This window comes from Heterodontus francisci, chromosome 7 (assembly GCF_036365525.1).
Source record: "Heterodontus francisci isolate sHetFra1 chromosome 7, sHetFra1.hap1, whole genome shotgun sequence".
Taxonomy (NCBI): Eukaryota; Metazoa; Chordata; class Chondrichthyes; order Heterodontiformes; family Heterodontidae; genus Heterodontus; species Heterodontus francisci.
In genome coordinates, this window is record NC_090377.1 from 25,468,997 (window position 1) to 25,487,162 (window position 18,166).

The 18,166-nt window shown below is 44.0% G+C and overlaps 1 protein-coding gene across 5 annotated transcripts in view; it reads right to left on the reverse strand.

The window, feature by feature from the left end:
- tfcp2l1 (transcription factor CP2-like 1) overlaps positions 1 to 17,157 on the reverse strand; it is a 55,788-nt gene extending 38,631 nt beyond the window's left edge. For 3 of the 5 annotated variants that reach the window (XR_010975299.1, XM_068034897.1, XM_068034898.1), the window contains exons 1-2: positions 16,899 to 17,157; positions 6,417 to 6,568 (exon numbers count right to left, since the gene is read on the reverse strand). Coding sequence is in view for 4 of the 5 variants with exons in the window: in XM_068034897.1 (XP_067890998.1) it covers positions 6,417 to 6,568; positions 16,899 to 16,987 (241 nt within the window). In the remaining variant the exon portion in view is untranslated. Of the gene's footprint in view, positions 1 to 6,416; positions 6,569 to 7,338; positions 7,530 to 16,898 lie in introns of those variants that run through there. The other 2 variants (XM_068034899.1, XM_068034900.1) reach the window with 2 other exon arrangements.
- Positions 17,158 to 18,166: the final 1,009 nt, after the last annotated feature.

Sequence of the window (18,166 nt, forward strand, 5' to 3'; positions counted from 1 at the left end):
CAGCGAATGTGGTACCACTATTCAAGAAGGGTAGCAGGGGTAAACCAGGTAATTACAGGCTGGTGAGTCTAACATCAGTGGTTAGGAAACTATTGGAAAAAATTCTGAAGAACAGGATTAATCAGGGATAGTCAGTACAGCTTTGTCAGGGGGAGATCGTGTCTAACTAACTTGATTGAATTTTTCGAGGCGGTGACTAGATGTGTAGATGAGGGTAAAGCAGTTGATGTAGTCTACATGGATTCAGTAAGGCTTTTGATAAGGTCCCGCATGGGAGATTGCTTAAGAAGGAAAGAGCCCATTGGATCCAGAGCAATTTGGAAAATTGGATCCAAAATTGGCTTGGTGGCAGGAGACATAGGGTGATGGTCGAGGGTTGTTTTTGCGAGTGGAAGCCTATGACCAGTAGTGTACCACAGGTATCGGTGCTGGGACCCTTGCTGTTTGTAGTGTACATTAATGATTTCGACGTGAATATAGAAGGTATGGTCAGTAAGTTCGCAGATAACACGAAAATTGGTGGTGTCGTAAATAGTGAGGAGGAAAGCCTTAGATTACAGGACAATATATATGGGCTGGAAAGATGGGCGGAGCAGTGGCAAATGGAATTTAATCCTGAGAAGTGTGAGGTGATGCATTTTGGGAGGACTAACAAGGCAAGGGAATATACGATGGATGGTAGGACCCGAGGAAGTACAGAGTGTCTGAGAGACCTTGGTGTACTTGTCCATAGATCACTGAAGGCAGCAGCACAGGTAGATAAGGTGGTTAGGAAGGCATATGGGATACTTGCCTTTATTAGCCGAGGCATAGAATATAAGAGCAGGCAGGTTATGATGGAGCTGTATAAAACGCTAGTTAGGCCACAGCTGGAGTACTGTGTACAGCTCTGGGCACCACCCTATAGGAAGAATGTGATTGCACTGGAGGGGGTGCAGAGGAGATTCACCAGGATGTTACCTGGGCTGGAGCATTTCAGCTATGAAGAGAAACTGAAAAGGCTAGGGTTGTTTTCCTTGGAGCAGAGAAGGCTGAGGGCAGACATGATTGAGGTATACAAAATTATGAAGGGCATAGATGGGTTAGATAGGAAGAAACTTTTCCACTTAGCAGAGGGGTCAATACCCAGGGGGCATAGATTTCAGGTAAGGGGCGGGAGGTTTAGAGGGGATTTGAGGAGACATTTTTTCTCTCAGAGGGTGATGGGAATCTGGAATGCACTGTCTGAAGAGGTGGTAGAGGCAGCTACCCTCACAAATTTAAGTATTTAGATGAGCACTTGTAACACCATAGCATACAAGGCATACAGGCCAAGTGCTGGAAAATGGGATTAGAATAGTTAGGTGCTTGATGGCCAGCACAGACACGATGGGCCAAAGGGCCTGTTTCTGTGCTGTATAACTCTATGACTCCATGGCATGTACAGCCACTGTAGTCTCGTGGGCCCTTCTTAATATTTCTCTCCAGTACCTATGTGGCACCACTAACTGGTGAACTACTGTCCACTCCTTGCTCTCAGGTCTGTGAGGAGAACTCCATTTCCTCATCACCACCTCATTCTTTAAATGGTAACAGTCAGGAACTTCTCCCTGCTTCACTTTCAGACTGTGCAGCCTGTGCTAACTCTCGCAATACTGGGTCGGCTCGCTGAGCCTCAGTTAGGGAAATCCATTTAATTCTTTCCCTGGGTCTCCTAACTTCCCAAAGAAAGTCTCGGACAGGCAGACCTCATGGTCATCTGTCTGCAGTGCCAATTCAGTCTCCTCTGGGGGAGCTGGTTTGATCATGGCCTGATCCATTACACATTCAGGAAAACTGCAGGTGTCTGTCTCCTGCCACTGTCCTGTCTCTCTGACGTCCTGCGGCCTTTCTTTCACTACTGGGGGGGGGGGGGCTACCGCCTTCACCCCCACCAGATCATTACCTAGGAGCAGGTCAACCCCATTCACGGGCAAACTAGGGACAATCCCTACTGTCAACAGTTCTGAAACTAGGTTGCACTCCAGGTGCACCCGGTGTACAGGTACAGGCATACACTGACTGCCCTCCAATACCTTTCACCACCATTCTGGGGTTCACTGCACTCTCTGGGGGAAAGGTCAGACCTTTTCCCAGTAAAAGGGATCTAGTGGCCCTTGTGTCCCATAGAATCACTGTGGGCTTGCTTGTCCCACTTGAGGGGTATGGGGTTATTTTCCCTTCAAATACAAAACTCTGATAGCCTTCAGGAATCCTATTAAATTTTCCTACACTTGCAGTAGTAAGCTTTCTGGGTTGCACTCTTACTGCAGTTAAAGCCACAGCTTGTTCTGCTGTGCTTTCCATCAAGTTCCCTTCTTCACTGAGCGGGTGTGCCCTGATTAACCCGACAGGTTTTCCTTTTAGTTTCCAGCAGTCAGCTCTTAAATGCCCTGCTTTATTACAATGCAAGCACACGGGTCTCATTCCTGTTCCCAGCACCTTCCTGTTTGGCTAAATGAGAGCCCCCGTTTCTCCTGCTTTCCTTTCTCTTCAAAGACTGCTTGGGCTCCTACCACCTTCCCACCCTTTATCCTTTTCGGATTTCTGGGGGTGACTAGGAAAGGTTCTCCAGGAGACCGACTTATAAATTAAAGAAAACTTAGCAGTCAGAACGGCCGCTAGCTGGGCTCTCTGAACCCACTGCTCCTCTACATGGGTCTTTATGGAGAGTGGGAGAGAGTGTTTAAATTCCTCGCACACAATTACTTCTCCGAGCTTCTCATAGCTGAGCTGTACTTTAAGAGCCACTGGTCAAAAGTCAGCTGCTTACTTCATTCAAACTTCAAATCAGTTTGATGAGCTTGCTTCTTGAGGGTTCTAAACTTTTGGCGATAGGCTTCGGGTACTAATTCATATGCCTCGAGGATAGCATTTTTTGTCAGTTCGTAATTGGATGAACTCTCATCTGGCAACAGAGAATAGACCTCATGGGCTTTTCCAGTTAGCTTCCTTTGCAGTAAAAGAGGCCAGGTTTCAGCTGGCCATTGTAGCTGCCTTGCCAGTTTCTTAAAGGACACAAACAATTTTTCTACATCCTCCTCATTGAATTTTGGAATTAATTGAGCTAGTTTTAAAAATTTTGTACCCAGCCCTGAATTACGCTCCTCCATATTGGCCATGATTTCACTGGGGTTACCCTGTTGCCCCCTAGTTAACTCAAGCTGCTTCAGCTCTCTTTCTTCACATTCCTTCCAGAATATTCTTTCTCTCTCCCTCTCCTGCCTTTCATTTTCTTCACGTTCCTTCTGAAAGACTCTCTCCTTCTCCCTCTCATCTAATTCAATTTTCCTCTGTTCCAATGGTATCTTTGCTAACAATACCCTGTTTCTACTTCTTGAGATACAAGGGAAAAATGGTTGGCCACTAGTCTTAGGAGTTCAGACTTCCTAGCCTTGCCAGATACAGTGATCCCACACTGCTCAGCTATTTTCCTCAACTCCTCCCTACACAGTGCTTTTAACTTATCCCAAGTTACTTCACCTTGGCTTGGGGAGCTACTAGCTTCAGTTACAGACATGTCAGTATTCAAGCACACACAACCACAACAAAACCTGCATTGAAATCTTGCTCTTTTTTTGACTGGGAACAACTTGGCTTCCCACTTCCAATTTCTCTCATTTGTCTGTGGGTAGAATCCGGATGCTAGCACCCAAATTTCTGTTACAACCAGGTGAGAAAGAGGTCTAAGGTTCCCTTTCAGCCTTCACCTGGTCTTACTGTAACAAGGTTTAATTTTAAACACACCGTGTTTTCAGCTCCCCCTTGGTGAATCCTGGTTCACCGCTTTCCGATTATAAGGCAAAAAAACCAGCACAAACAGGCTTTCTTAGGTTTGAAGAAAAGTTGAAATTTATTAAACTTAAACTTAATTCGGTTGATGCCTACGGATACACGGCACACCCACACTAGCATGCGAATGCGTTACACACATGCAAATAGAGACAGAAAAGAGCAGAAGAGTTCAAGAGTTCATCAAATTATGAACTAATAAAAAATGCTATCCTTGGGCATATGAATTAATACCCGAAGCCTATCGCCAAAAGTTTAGAACCCTCAAGAAGCAAGCTGATCAAACTTATCTGGAGTTTGAGAGACACAAGCAGCTAGCTTTTGACCAGTAGCTGAGGGCTCTTAAAGTACAGCTCAGCTATGAGAATCTCAGAGAAGTAATTCTGTTCGAGGAATTTAAACACTTGCTGCCACTCTCCATAAAAAAGTTTGAGGCAATATCTGAAGAACTTTTGTTATGATTCTTCAAGCTCACTGTATAGTCCTTAATTGTAGGTAGATCTTGCTTTTCATTGGGGCCCAGTATTCTTCTTCAACCTTGTTCACTGTTGGAGACTTTTCTCTCTTGGGGTTCATGTGTCTTCAGTGGATTCAGAGGCTTGTGAGAAACAGATTGGAGCAGACAGGAGAGATCTCAGTTCAGGAGCAAACAGACACCCTCAGTTCAAACTATTTGTGCAATTCATAAAAGCCCAGGTTGCCAAGCAGGTTAGTCATGTGACTAACTTGTCTGACCACATCTTGGATTGTACCTTAGCAGTCTCTGGAATGCTCTTCTTTTTTTCAAAAATTCATTCACCGGATGTGGGTGTCGCTGGCCCTAATTGCCCTTGAGAAGGTGGCAGTGAGCTGCCTTCTTGAACTGCTGCAGTCCGTGTGGGGTAGGTACACCCACAGTGCTCGCGGTTAGATACAACTGAGTGGCTTGCTAGATCATTTCAGAGGGCATGTTAGAGTCAACCACATTGCTGTGGGTCTGGAGTCACATGTAGGCCAGACCAGGTAAGGACTTTAGTGAACCAGATGGCCATCATTTGACTAGATTTTTAATTCCAGATTTATTAATTGAATTCAAATTCCACCTTCTGCTGTGGTGGGATTTGAACCCATGTCCCCATGGGTCTCTGGGTTACTAGTCCAGTGACAATACCACTACGCCACCGCCTCCCTCTTACACACAATACCTGGTAATCAAGGTCCATTGTGGGTTGAATGTGTCAGGGAATGGTCATTTGTCCTTCAAATCACCATCTATTAATATGCAAATATCTTTTTCAGCCACAGCTGATCTGTTTAACAAGTTCTTTCTTCACTCCAGTAACCATTTAAAATAAATATTCATGACAAAATTATTGTGCCTCATTATTGGCAGGTGGGGGCCTAGCATGACAATATTTAATAGCATTGTGGCTTTATTTGAGGTGGGGATAGTTCAGTCTTTTCTCTCTCTCAAAATAGTCCTTCAGCCATTCCCATAGACAGATATAATATTCTCCAAAAGTTGCACCTCATCTGGAGGTTCACACCCAGTGTTCACAGATAGCTCTCCTGTGCTAATCTGTTACTGGAGTCAACTCAGCTTCATGCTATATGCTATATAACTTTCTCCAATACGGTAGATATTGCCACACAGACTAGATGATTACCAGAACAAGAAGGCACTTTTTATTTACAATTGGCAAGATGGCTTTAGATAAATAAAGTAAAAATTTTACAAACATGCATACTCAAAAACATCAATTACCCTTTATCGGAACATCTTTTGTTCGAACTGGCAGGGCTTTGAATCAAAAGTTCTATTACAGCTCGACAAGTTCAGTTTCTTTTCATTCTTGCCTGCTTAATTCTTTGTTCACCTCAGGCAGGACTTGCTACTCCCAGAATTAGTGTTTGGTTTTAAAACAAAACACATCCGAGAGGCCTCTGTGCTGTTTCAAACCCCCAGTTTTTAAACTAGTGGATATCGAAATTCAACATTTCCGTTAACTCTTTGATTCGGAGGTTGCAGACATTACTATAATGTGTTTGTATGCAATTATCAATAGAAAACAGATGCCATTAATACAATGGACAATATGCAGGCACATAGAAACATTTCACACAGCCGTTTCAAAACATATAAATTTTCATAACAGCTAAACCATCAAGAATTTTGCAGCTTCCCCACCCCCACCTAAATTCCCATTTCAACCACCAACACCCCACCCCCCACCCACATTTAAACAGCGCATGTCCTGGCAAAATGGTCCAGATGCTGAGAATGAACAAGGACAGAAGTTTCATGAATTTGACTACGGTTTAATGAAATTGTACTCAGTTATCAATGGACAAGTCACACCTCACCCGCTGCATTTAACATGCTCCAGTAAATTCTCTTGAGATTGTTGCATTGGAACAGGCTGAACATGGAGGGAAAACAGATCAGATCAGATCCTCTCCCATTCAAACACATATCTTAGGGGTAGATCCAAGGGAATACTATCACGGAGCTATCTGCAAGATAAGCATTCCTGAACAAGCATAGCGAAAGATAGCCAACTTGAAAGAAGAGATTAAGGAATAATGGAGAGGGGAGAATAAACAAAGGCAACTCTCAACTTTGATACCTTGGTTGAGGTAAGTCAGTGTTTCTTCATGGAGTTTGACAGCAGGAGATGTGGCTGCACAGAGCATATACTGGTATGGGAGTAGTTTGGCACCATTTCCTGGACAGAGGTTTGACTCCTCGTGTTTAAAAACTGGCAATGTCAGGACATCACTGAAATGGAACAACAGGCATTCATCAGCTACAGACAGCTCTATCTAAGCTCACTACACACCATTTTTCATTTTGCAGTCAACAAAAGAACAAAAGAGAATTTTACGAGGATGAAAATAAGTACCATTTCACACTTTTGCATTACGACTGAGTAGCTGCTAACAGTGGGCTGATTTTCATAATTAATTTTAAGACTGACTTAAAGGTTGGCCAGCAGTTGCATGCACCAAAGGTGTAATAACTCATGAGCACTTAAGATCAAACATAATATACTATCATTGCTGAAATGTAGTCTATGCTCAGAATAATGTTTCATAGGACAATAACACATGTATTCTAAATACTTTTGGAACAAGAGTTGAAGAATAGAAAATATAGAAAACATATTCTCGTAGATTTATTGGATTCTCAGTATGTTGATAGGGTTACATGAAGTATGAGGATTTATGAGGATGTTGCCTGGAATGGAAAATTTTAGTTATAAGGAAAGATTGGATAGGCTAGGGTTGTTTTCTTGGGAACAGAGGAGGCTGGGAAAGACCTAATTGAAGTGTATTAAATTATGAGGGGTCTAGATAGAGTGAATAGGAAGGACATATTCCCCTTGTTTGTGGGGGCATAACCAGGGGGCATAGATTTAGGATAAAAGAGGTAGAAGGTTTAGAGGGGATTTGAGCTGAAATTTTCTCATCTAATGGGTGGTGGGGATCTGGAAATCACTGCCTGAAAGGGTGGTAGAGGCAGAAACCCTCATAATGTTTTAAAAGTACCTGGATATGCACTTGAGGTGCTGTAATCTACAAGACTACAGACCAAGAGCTGCAAAGTCGGATTAAGCCTAATGGCTACTTGTCAGCCAGTGGGGGCATGATGGGATGAATGGCATCCTTCCGTGCTGTAAATGTCTATGATTTTTATTATTTCCACGATTCTATAGGAGTAAGGTGGGAGGAGGCTCATGTGAAGCATAAATACCATGAAGTGCTGTTGAGCTGAACGGCTGGTTTCTGTGCATTAAATTCAATGTTATTCTATGTAATACATCATTCATTGTTCAGATAATATGGAGAAAGCTTATAAGATCATTTTTGGTGCTTGCTAATTTTTTTCCAAACAAAAGTTACACATTTCAAACACTACATGAAAAACATGTCAAAGTCCAAAATAACTGGATTTGCTGCACAATCGCAAAAGCTCCACTGAATAGCAAATAACAGAAGCCCAGAAGAGTTACAAGACAGTAAATGAGAGATTTAGATGGCATTAGACTCGAAAACCAATGCTTCTGTCCAATATTCCCCCAACGCTACTTAGCCATGCAGCTGCATGACAACATGGAAGTTCCTGCGCAGATCGCACACAAATCGGCGCCATTAAGTTATCACGTGTCCGCAGCAGGACAAAAAAATGTAAAGGTACCGCACACTTAAAAGAATTGCCCACCCACTACAAAAAAATTAGAGGGTGTGCTATGGCTGTGGTTCAGTTAGTAACACTCTTGTCTCTGAGTCCAAAGGTTCTGGGTTCATGTCCTGCTCTGGGGCTTCAGCACAAACATGAAGGCTGACACTCCAGTGCAGTACTGAGGGAGAACTAAACTATCAGAAGTGCCATCTTTCAGATTCAAAATTAAACCAAGGCCCCATCTGCCTCCTCAGGTGTACTTAAAAGATCCCCTGGCCACTATTCTGAAGAAGAGCAGGGCCATATCCCTGGTGTACTGGTCAATTATTATCCCTCAATCAACATCACACAAAAAAGAAACAGGTTACTTGGTCATTATCACATTGCTGCTTGTGGGAACTTGCTGTGCACAATTTGGCTGCTATGTTTCTTACATTCCACTTCAAAAGTACTTCACTGGCTGTAAAGAGCTTTGGGGCATGCTAAAAGACGCTATATAAATGCAAGTCTTTCTTTCTGCTGTTACCTGTCATTTGGTGTCTACATTACGAGGTTGAGCTTGGGTTTTAAGAAATGATCTACTTCCTGCTTTTTGTGCTGGTGGCAGGTGAGACCATCCTCCAAGTTCCAGTTACATTCACAACAGGTATTAACATTTTGTGACACACAAAAGCTATTAATGATTCAGCTACATTTACTGGGTTATTGCATGGTCAGTATATTGTACAAACTTAACAGTCGTTGCGAAATTTGGAATTGTGAGCTCATTTCAGCAACCCCACCCCCAACTGTATTCTACAGCTCACACAAATGCATCACCCAGGTCACCGATGCCTTGTTCACAAAGGCTTTCAACTACGTTAACTCTGAGATGGATGCGACCAGTTAAAGCAAGAGGGCTTTGCTTCCCTGTGGGATTTCCACAGGTCCAGAGGGTCGTTGACAGCATCTGTGTGGCAATGAAGGCACCAGATGTATTTTTAAATTGGAAGGGCTTCCACCCCCTCAATGTGCAGCTGCTGTGTGACCATCACAAGAGGATGATGCAAGTGTGTGCAAAGTATCCATGGCGTTACCATGGTGTGTTCATCCTTCGGCAGTCTCAAGTTCTGCAGTTCTTCTCTCCACCAGATATCCTCAGCGGATGGCTCCTGGGAAACAAGGGACACCCATTCAAGACCTGCCTGTTGACCCCAGTGAGGAACCCCATCACAGAGGCACAGGAGAGGTACAACTGGAGCCATCTTACCACCACGGCCACGATAGAGCAAGCATTGGTTTGCTCAAAATGAGGTTCTGCTGCCTTAACTGATCTGGAGATGCCTTTCAATGCAGCCCAGCAAGGGTCTCCCTGATAGTAGTGATGTGCCGTGCCCTCCACAACATGGCACTTCAGACAGGACTGGAGCTGGCATCAGAGGAAGGCGGAGAGTGCCCAGCATCCTCGGAGGATGAGGAGGAGGAGCAGGAGCAGCATCCTGAAGTGTTGTTGGTGCCTGCAGCTGCAGACCTGCCTGCAAGAGAAGCCCGTGACTACCTGATCCAGGCACACTTCACTTGAGAAGTGTATCTGCAACACTGAAGGCTTCCCATCATGACCCCTGTCCAAAGCTCACCAGCACCCTCAATATCAGCATACTTCCTCCCTACAAAAACATGGCCACACATCACAATTACAGCCTTATCTCCTCATCAAGGCAGCTCACACTATTCACTGGAATGAAAATGACCAGGAGCAATAGAGGCATCCAACAAAGTAGGGGCCATGACCATTGGTAATTCACATAAACTCATTCTTTCATTCAAATAAAGAGCATCAATGGAACACTAACAATGTTATAAACACCCAAATGATTCCTTTTGCACAACTAATACCTCTTCCACTTTTTTTCGTATGCTTTCTATTACTTTGAATTGGTGCTACCCCTGTGGCTTCAATAGAGCTAGAAGCAGGCTACTCGGTCCCCTGCCCTGACACATGAGATGCCCATGATGAACATCCCCTGGGTTTTGGAGCCCAAGAGGACCCCACCAAAGACTGCCCCACCTGCAGGGTCAGACTTGGTCATCAGGGCAGAGCCCAACGTGTGAGGCTCTGTCAGGGTGGGTGGGAGGGCAAGGGCCGTGAAGTGGTGGGGGGGGGGGGGGTGCCTTGAGAAGAGCCTTCACTGCCAAACAACACTTTCTCCATCTTTCCTCTCACGGCCGACCTGCACTTTCCTTCTGACCAACAGCGGGGGAGCACTTGGCTGCCAGTCAGTGTGGCGGTCAGCCACTAAGGGGAGGCTTTGATTGATGTTGTGTAAACTGACAGCCACAGTGAGCAGGCTGTTGGTTAGGGCCAGTATTCGCTCAGTGGCCTGTCACACCTGACACCCCATGAGGTTGGCCACTCTTTCAATGGAGGTAGTGATCAGCGCAAAGGCCTGAGGCATCATGGCACTCATGCTGGAGATGGACTCCTCCACTTTCTGTACAAGGGTGCGCACTACCTCTGGAAATGCTGACAAATACATTTCCCATTTGACTGTTACACGTGTACCTGTTTAGTGTATGGCACCTGAGGCTCAGCATCTGTGTCCAGCTGAGCAGAACTTGAGGTGTCCTGTGCCCTATAACAGGTACTCTCCACTGCTGTCTCTGTCGCCAGCACCTGCTGCTGCTCACGTGATGTGCTCCTCACCACGTCCCACTCTATCTAACTGAGACGCTGGACCCACTGAGAAATGTGTATCTGTGCAGGTGGAGGGTACAGAGAAGTCATGTGATGGTGCCTCCTCAGACTGCTGGTCTTCCTCTGAGGACTCCTCAGGCTCCTCCCTCATCTCCTCTGCTAGATCCAGCAATGAACCTATGGGTGATGATAGACATGAGTTAGTGCTGAATCTTGGTGAAATAGGGTTCCAAGTTAACATAATGCAGATCATAACATTTAATGTATTGGTGACATTGATTCAACATGCGTGACAATTAAGTATTAAGCAGCAGTGTGATATCAATGCTGTCACCAGGTCCTGGGGCCACCCCCATCTCTCCATCACCAATGGCCTGTACTACTGCCAGTCTGGGATTTCCAGGGCTTCCTCCTCCATCATAGTCAGGCAACGCAGCTCCACCCCCAGTTCTCTGACTCCCCCTGGAATTGTACGCTCTCTTTTCCTGTAATGAGAAAAGGCAGAGAGTTAGGAGTGTGACGAGTTCACTGATTGCTGACGATGGAGGGTAGACAATTGAGGAGGTGACTGTGAACAATGGGACCAAGGAGGTTGAGGGTGAGTTTGAGTATTGTCTGTTGAGGTTGAGATTTGAGAAGGAGATTGGAGAGAAAGGAATGTGTATGTATGACAGCAAGGTATGTCGGTCAGAGAAGTGCTATGCAGAAGAATGCTAGTGAGGTGAGAGAGTGATGGCTGCCAGCTGAGAGTTGCAGGACACCCACCTTCCCGGACCTCATGAGGCCACTGAACCTTTTCTGGCAGTGAATCCAATTCCTCGGTACCACACTTTGGCGACAGACAGGCTCTGCAAGTTGCAGCCATGCCTGCTCGGTGAGGCTGGCTCACATCCTCCTGCTGTCCTCAGGGGAGAGAACTTCTCTCCGTCCCCTCACTGCATCAATCAACACCTCCAGGAACGAGTCCGTGAACTGGGGGTGGAGGCAGCCTTTCCACGTTCTCCATCCATACTGCAGGACTTTGCTCCCTGACACTGGATAGTATGCTACAATCACTGCTGCCAGTGTGAGTCCTGCTGGGATCCCTTTAAATGGAGATCCTTCATTGTTGCTTTAGGCACGTCTTCCCGCCTGCTTTTCCTGATTGGTTGGAGGCAGGATTATAAATAGTTTGTTCTGGGATAGAGCAACAGCAAGGTGCACAACTTAAGTGGTCGGAAATGATCCCGCCATTCCAGCAGGGACTAAGTGGAGAAGATTTCACCCATTTTATTTAATATACAGGGGAGTTACTTGGTTAACAATAGAGATTTGAACTAAAATAGCTCAATTGACTTGAAACGTTTCTTTTTAATTTTTAAGTACAGTTCTTTTTAGCTGAAAAAATAAAAGTTATTTAAAAATATTAACTTAATTGTTGTCTTACGTACATACGAACATACGAACTAAGAGCAGGAGTAGGCCACCCGGCCCCTCGAACCTGCTCCACCATTCAACAAGATCATGGCCGATCTGATTGTAACCTCAACTCCACATTCCTGCCCACCCCTGATAACCTTTCACCCCCTTGTTTATCAAGAATCTATCTACCTCTGCCTTAAAAATATTCAAAGACTGTGCTGGCTTTTGGCTCAGGAATGTAGCATAGGTGACCGACTGTATGTACCAGGTCAGTGAACCAGGTGACAAATAGAGAAATGAGCACTGGAGGGGAATCAGAGGGCAAATTTGAATCTACCAAGAATCAGATGGGTTTGTTACTTCACAAGCTCTTTGTACAAATATGATAGGCAGCTGACATAGGTTAGCAACACTTTGTTCATAGTACCAGTCACCATTCACAGCAAGGTTATATTTCTCACAAATGTGAAGTTTAAAATTCAACAGTTAGTTCCAAGACTCACTTTTAAGCATCTTGCATTAGGAGCAGAAGGAGGTGGGGGACAACTACCCTAAGAAGAGGGGGCAGGAGGAGCTCTACCCTTTTGAACGCACAACATATCTAAGGGACAACCACCATTGTGCTCAGTGCACAATAGGTTTCTCCAGTACAGCAGTGCATTTTAACAAGCCTCTCAAAGTCTGCTCATCGTAACCCCTAAAACTGGAGCCATAGAGTAATTTACTGCACAGAAGGAGGCCATTCGGCCCATCGAGTCCATGCCGGTTCTCCATGGAGCTATGCAGTCAGTCCCACTCCCCAGCTTGATCCCCATAGCCCTGCAAGTCTAACTAGAGTCGTTCCGTTTTCTACTGATCATAAAACTGAACACAAATTGAAAGGACCAGTTTGGGAATTTCTTGAGATTGAAACACTTAGAATTGCCCGTAGCTACATTTCTTCCCGTCTCTCACTGCTGTACAATGTCAGGTATTAAAATATTTGGCAGGCATTGTCGGAGACTAAAACAAATTCAGAGGAACGCAATGAGGGCGAATCGTTCAATCCACTGCAGACTGCTTTGTAAATCTCCTGCTGTCTCATTTCAAGGTGTTCCAATGTTAATGTGAGCAGACAGGCTGCGAGGCACTGTACCGGGCTGTCTCTTCGGGAAACCTGTTCTACCTACTGCATTAATTGACCGCAACCCTAAAATTAGATTTGATTCATTTTCTATTGGTTACAAAGGCGGCCAAAGGAACAGTCTGGGAAATGAATCAGTGCTGCAATGCTTATTAATGAACGTGGCTGCAATGATATGAAGTTTTATATGTAAAGTATGATATTTAATATTTGGAAGGCGATGTCACTGTTCAATGACCCAGGAATGTCCCTTTTTGACAAGAAAACAAAAACATCAATCACTCCTTATCACTGCAGGGAACGGCAGCTTTAAACAAAATGAAAAAGCTAAATTGAGACTGTAACAGGTGGAAAGCCTCCCCAGGTCTTAGAGTACAGGCAAATATTGCACAAAATCACAAGATCATTGCGGGTGAGAAGGCCATTCAGCCCATCTTAATTCACCTATCCAGTGAAATCCTGCCATCAGCCCTAGACACAGTATTCAAGATGCAGTCTGACTACAGTGCTATAAAGTTTGATCCTAGCTTGCAGCAGGTCCCGTTGACCCACCTCCCCTGTGCTCACTGACCTACATTGGCTCCTGGTTAAGCAATACCTCGATTTTAAAATTCTCATCCTTGTCTTCAAATCCCTCCATGGTCTCACCCCTTCCGATCTCTGCAATCTCAGCCAGCCCTACAACCCTCTGTCATCTCTGCACTCCTCCAATTCTGGCCTCTTGCACACCCGATTCTAATTGCTCCACCATGGGTGGCCTTCAGCTGACATGGCCCTAAGTTCTGGAATACCCTCCATAAACATCTCCATCTCTCTACTCCCCTCGCCTCCCTTACGATGCTCCTTAAAATGTATCTCTGACTAAGCTTCTGTTCATCTGTCCAAATATATCATACATAGCCCAGAGTCAAATTTTGTTTGATAATTCTCCTGTGAAACACTGTGGGACATTTTACTATGTTAAATGTGCTTTATAAATGCAAGTTGCTGTGACAGATTTTAGGTTCCACATCAAATATTGCATACTGACAGTTATAAAGGATGGAACAAGACTGGCAAATCCATCTTTTCACTGTGAAACGGATCATATTGCTGTGGTTTGGTTTGCCAGCCTTGTTCTATTATCTTAGAGATAATACATCATTATACCAAATACAAAACCAGATACTTCCATTTCACACAGATCTCGCAATAATATGAACACATTCTATGGTTCCACTGTTTTTTGTTTACTTTTTGCTACCGCCCATCACTTTTGTCACATGCACGTGATGCAAAAACTGATTCATTCCAAAAACTAAAATCCTCAAAGAGTGGTAATGAGCACTGATTTAAACACTGCAATCTGCTGGATTAGTAACAAGCTTCTATACAAACCTACATAGCCAAAACAGTACAATATGAATCAAAAGAGGGAGTAAACTTTATGGCACTCTAGTCAGACTGCATCCTGAATATTGTGTCCAGTTCTGAATGCCAAGAAACAAGGGAGACTTTCAAGTGCAGGAAGCAATGCAGAGAAAAAAAAAACCCTGGAGCTGATCTTCAGTGTCAATGCTCTGAGGCTGTTTGGCCTAAAAAGGAGGGTTTATTCCAGGTTATCTCATCGAGGTTTATAAGTCTATTGGGGGTATAGATGTTTTGTACTTCATGTAAACCAATAATGTGCATGAAACCATACAAATTGTTCATGCATAACAGATTGAAATACAATGACAGCTTTGGACCAAGTACAGTTTCCAGTTTGTGTCCCAGTGAGTATATTTATTGTCTGCTTTGCATAAGATTTCCTTAATGTTGGCTGACTCCCTTTGAAACCCCCATTTTTGGATCTTTTATACTGCATGCAATTTATCTTTTAATATTGTGCAATTGGGGCTTATTTTTGCATCTTTGGTTCTCTTCGCTCCCCCATTCATACCATCATTATGAATGCAGGTAAAGAAGACTAGATAGCTTGATAACAGCCATCAATGTCAATCCGCTTGACAATTCTCCAGTTGAGCAGAGAGCTGCTGAAAGGGATACATTCTCACATGATCCAACTGAGATCCATGTCCCCGCCCACTCCAAAGGAGTTTAGGTACAAAACCCAATGGTGAATGGAATTCAAATTGGGTCCTTAGCCAAGTGACCCAGTGCACATTTACATGTAATACATTTGTAATTGTACAGTAAGAATACTCATCCCACTAATTAAATGCAAAAACGAATGGAGTCCCAGTTGGGCAAGCCATCACCACCACCTTTGGTGAGTCCAAAGAATCCATTAAGTGTAATATCCTCCAGCTCCACAACCCTCCGAGATACCCGCATTCCTCTAATTCTGGCCTCTTCAGCAGCCCTGATTTTAATCGCTCCACCATTAGCGGGCATGCCTTCAGCTGCCTCAGCCCTAAGCTCTGGAATTCCCTCCTTAAACCTCTTCATCTCTCTACTTCACTTTCTTCTTTAAGACACTCCTTAAAACCTACCTCTTTGACCAAGCTTTTGATCATCTGTCCTAATATCTCTTTATGTGACTCGGTGTCATACTTTGTTTGATAATGCTCATGTGAAGCGCCTTGGGACATTTTGTTATGTTAAAGACGCTATATAAATGCAAGTTGTTTCCTACAATACAACAGCGACTACACTTCAAAAGTACTTCATTGGCTGTAAAGCACTTTGAGACGTCCAGTGGTCATGAAAGTCCGCTAAAGAAATGCAAGTCCTTTTGTACAATTCAAACCGCTGATATGAACATGGAATTCCTATGGGAAGGGGGCCACAGAAAAATACTCAAAATACAATCCATGACTCTGTATGTGTTGTGAACGTACTGGAACCCAAAAATACCCTCAAAGCACAGCCCAGTTTGTTTGGAGAGAGTTCGTATTATACAATGGTAAAGTGAGGCGGGGAGGGTGAACCTTTGCCTGACCCTGCCCATTTGAGTAATGTGTATTCCTTTCCCCATTTCTCTCACCAGTTCCTCCTAAAATTCAATACTTTCAAAACTTCTCCAGTCATTATATAAACTCTTAGTATCTAACACTAGTGTACTCACAACCTTCACATGATTGTTCTCCAGCTCATTTCCTTACCACTGATGGAAAACGAAATCTATCATATTCCAATACATAGTTTTGTCAGCTAGACAGCACTATAACCCTGCATGCAGATCTAAAACATAGCTATAGTGAGCAATCCTTTATCAGCTTTCAGTTTTTTCCATTACATGAATGAAAAGTCCTTATTTGATATTTCTACAGTGTCATTTAAATTTCTCAATGTCTTGAGTTTTTTTTAATGAGTCTGGCTGTTTAATTCAGCAAGCAATAAACGCGGAGAGGAAAACTGCCCACAAGATGGAAAAGATAGCTGAAGACTAAAGTGACTGCCCCTTTATCCAATCTAAAGCTTAACAGCATCATACAGTGGGACAATGCAGAAAGAGGCCATTCAGCCCATCGTGCCTGTGCTGGCTCTTCGAAAGAGTAATCCAATTCGTCGCACTGCCCCAGAGCCCTGTATAATTGTGTTTTTCATTTCAGCCTCGAGTCCAAAAACAGTTTTAAAAGTCCTCCCCCGTCGTCAGATCTGGGTACAAGAATCCACAATCTGCACACACACACAATTCCACTACAACCCTTCTTTTAAATAAAACTGCCTCATGCCTTCCAGATGGAAATCCCACTTTCTTGTTTGGAGTGTGAACCTGTTTAGTGAGCCAGTAAGTCACTTACCGAAGGTAGCTGCTTGTAGTGTATTGCTGCTGCTGCTGCTGCTGGTGGTGTTGGTGATAATGTTCGGGCTGCGTGTGCCAAAACAACATGGTCCAAGGTTATCAATCTCCACGCAGGGGAACAGAGACTGCGAGCTGATTCTCTCTCTGTCCCAATCCAGCTCCGGGCCTCCTCCTCAGCTCGTTTTATTCACCAGGAGACGTCAAGGTCATTCCACCTTCTGACCCGCCTCTTGCAGCTTGATGGCAACACTTGAAAAACTGTCTGAAATGCCACCTTACTTCCGACTGAGCCTTTTTTAAAAATTGCATTTCGATTACGTCATACCAATTCAAGTACAAGCCTGATTAGCCATTTCTTTAAGAGTTGTTGATATGACTGGGACGGCGAAAGGGAAGAGATTGGAGAACACAACCAATCCTCTCCTTGTCTCTGATCTGCTGGAAAATACAAAGTTGCAATGGGCTTCCAAATTTGTGGAGAATCCTGTTATTTTCAGAGCCAGACTAGATTCCAAGTGTTGATTAATCTTTTCTACATGTAACAAACCACATTTTTCAAAAGTGCAACATTTTAGAATAGAATTTTATTCGGGTTCATTGTTGTTGATTTTTTTTTTCTTTCGGAACCCAGCGGGAGAGAGAACCCAGACCCGATTTTAACTCTGTGTCGGTGGGCGTCTTTTGAATCAGTTAAAATCGCGGAGCGGGAACCCAAATAAACTTCACCTTCCATTGTATGTCAGCTTGGCTTGCTGCATCTTCCCAGCTGAAACTTTTGGCATGGAGTCAGTACCAAGACAGCAGCCCCCAGAAAGCATTGTCATTTCAATAATTGTCTCCCTAAATGTCATTACAATACTGGTGCTGCTCTCATCTTCCCTTTTTAATCCAGTCCAGTTGTTTAAAAGCAATACAGGACATTGGGAAGAAACTTCAGTAATGTGAGTATATCAGCTTGGCTCACTTGGTCATGCTTCTCAACTCTGAGTCAAAAAAGTGTTGGTTCAAGCCCCACTACGGAATGTGACCATTAAATCTAAGGTGACAATCATATCCTCTACGCTGATGATGCTGTGCCAGTCGCTCACATGGAATCTCGGCTACAAAGACTCATGGATTGCCTTTCCCATGTCAGTAACTTATTCTCCTTGACTATAAGTGTCATGAAAACTGTGTTCATGGGACAAGGTGTTCTCTGTTCCTGATCACACTAAATAACACCCCACTGGAAGTGGTTAGCAAATTCTGCTACCTTGCGTCCGCGGT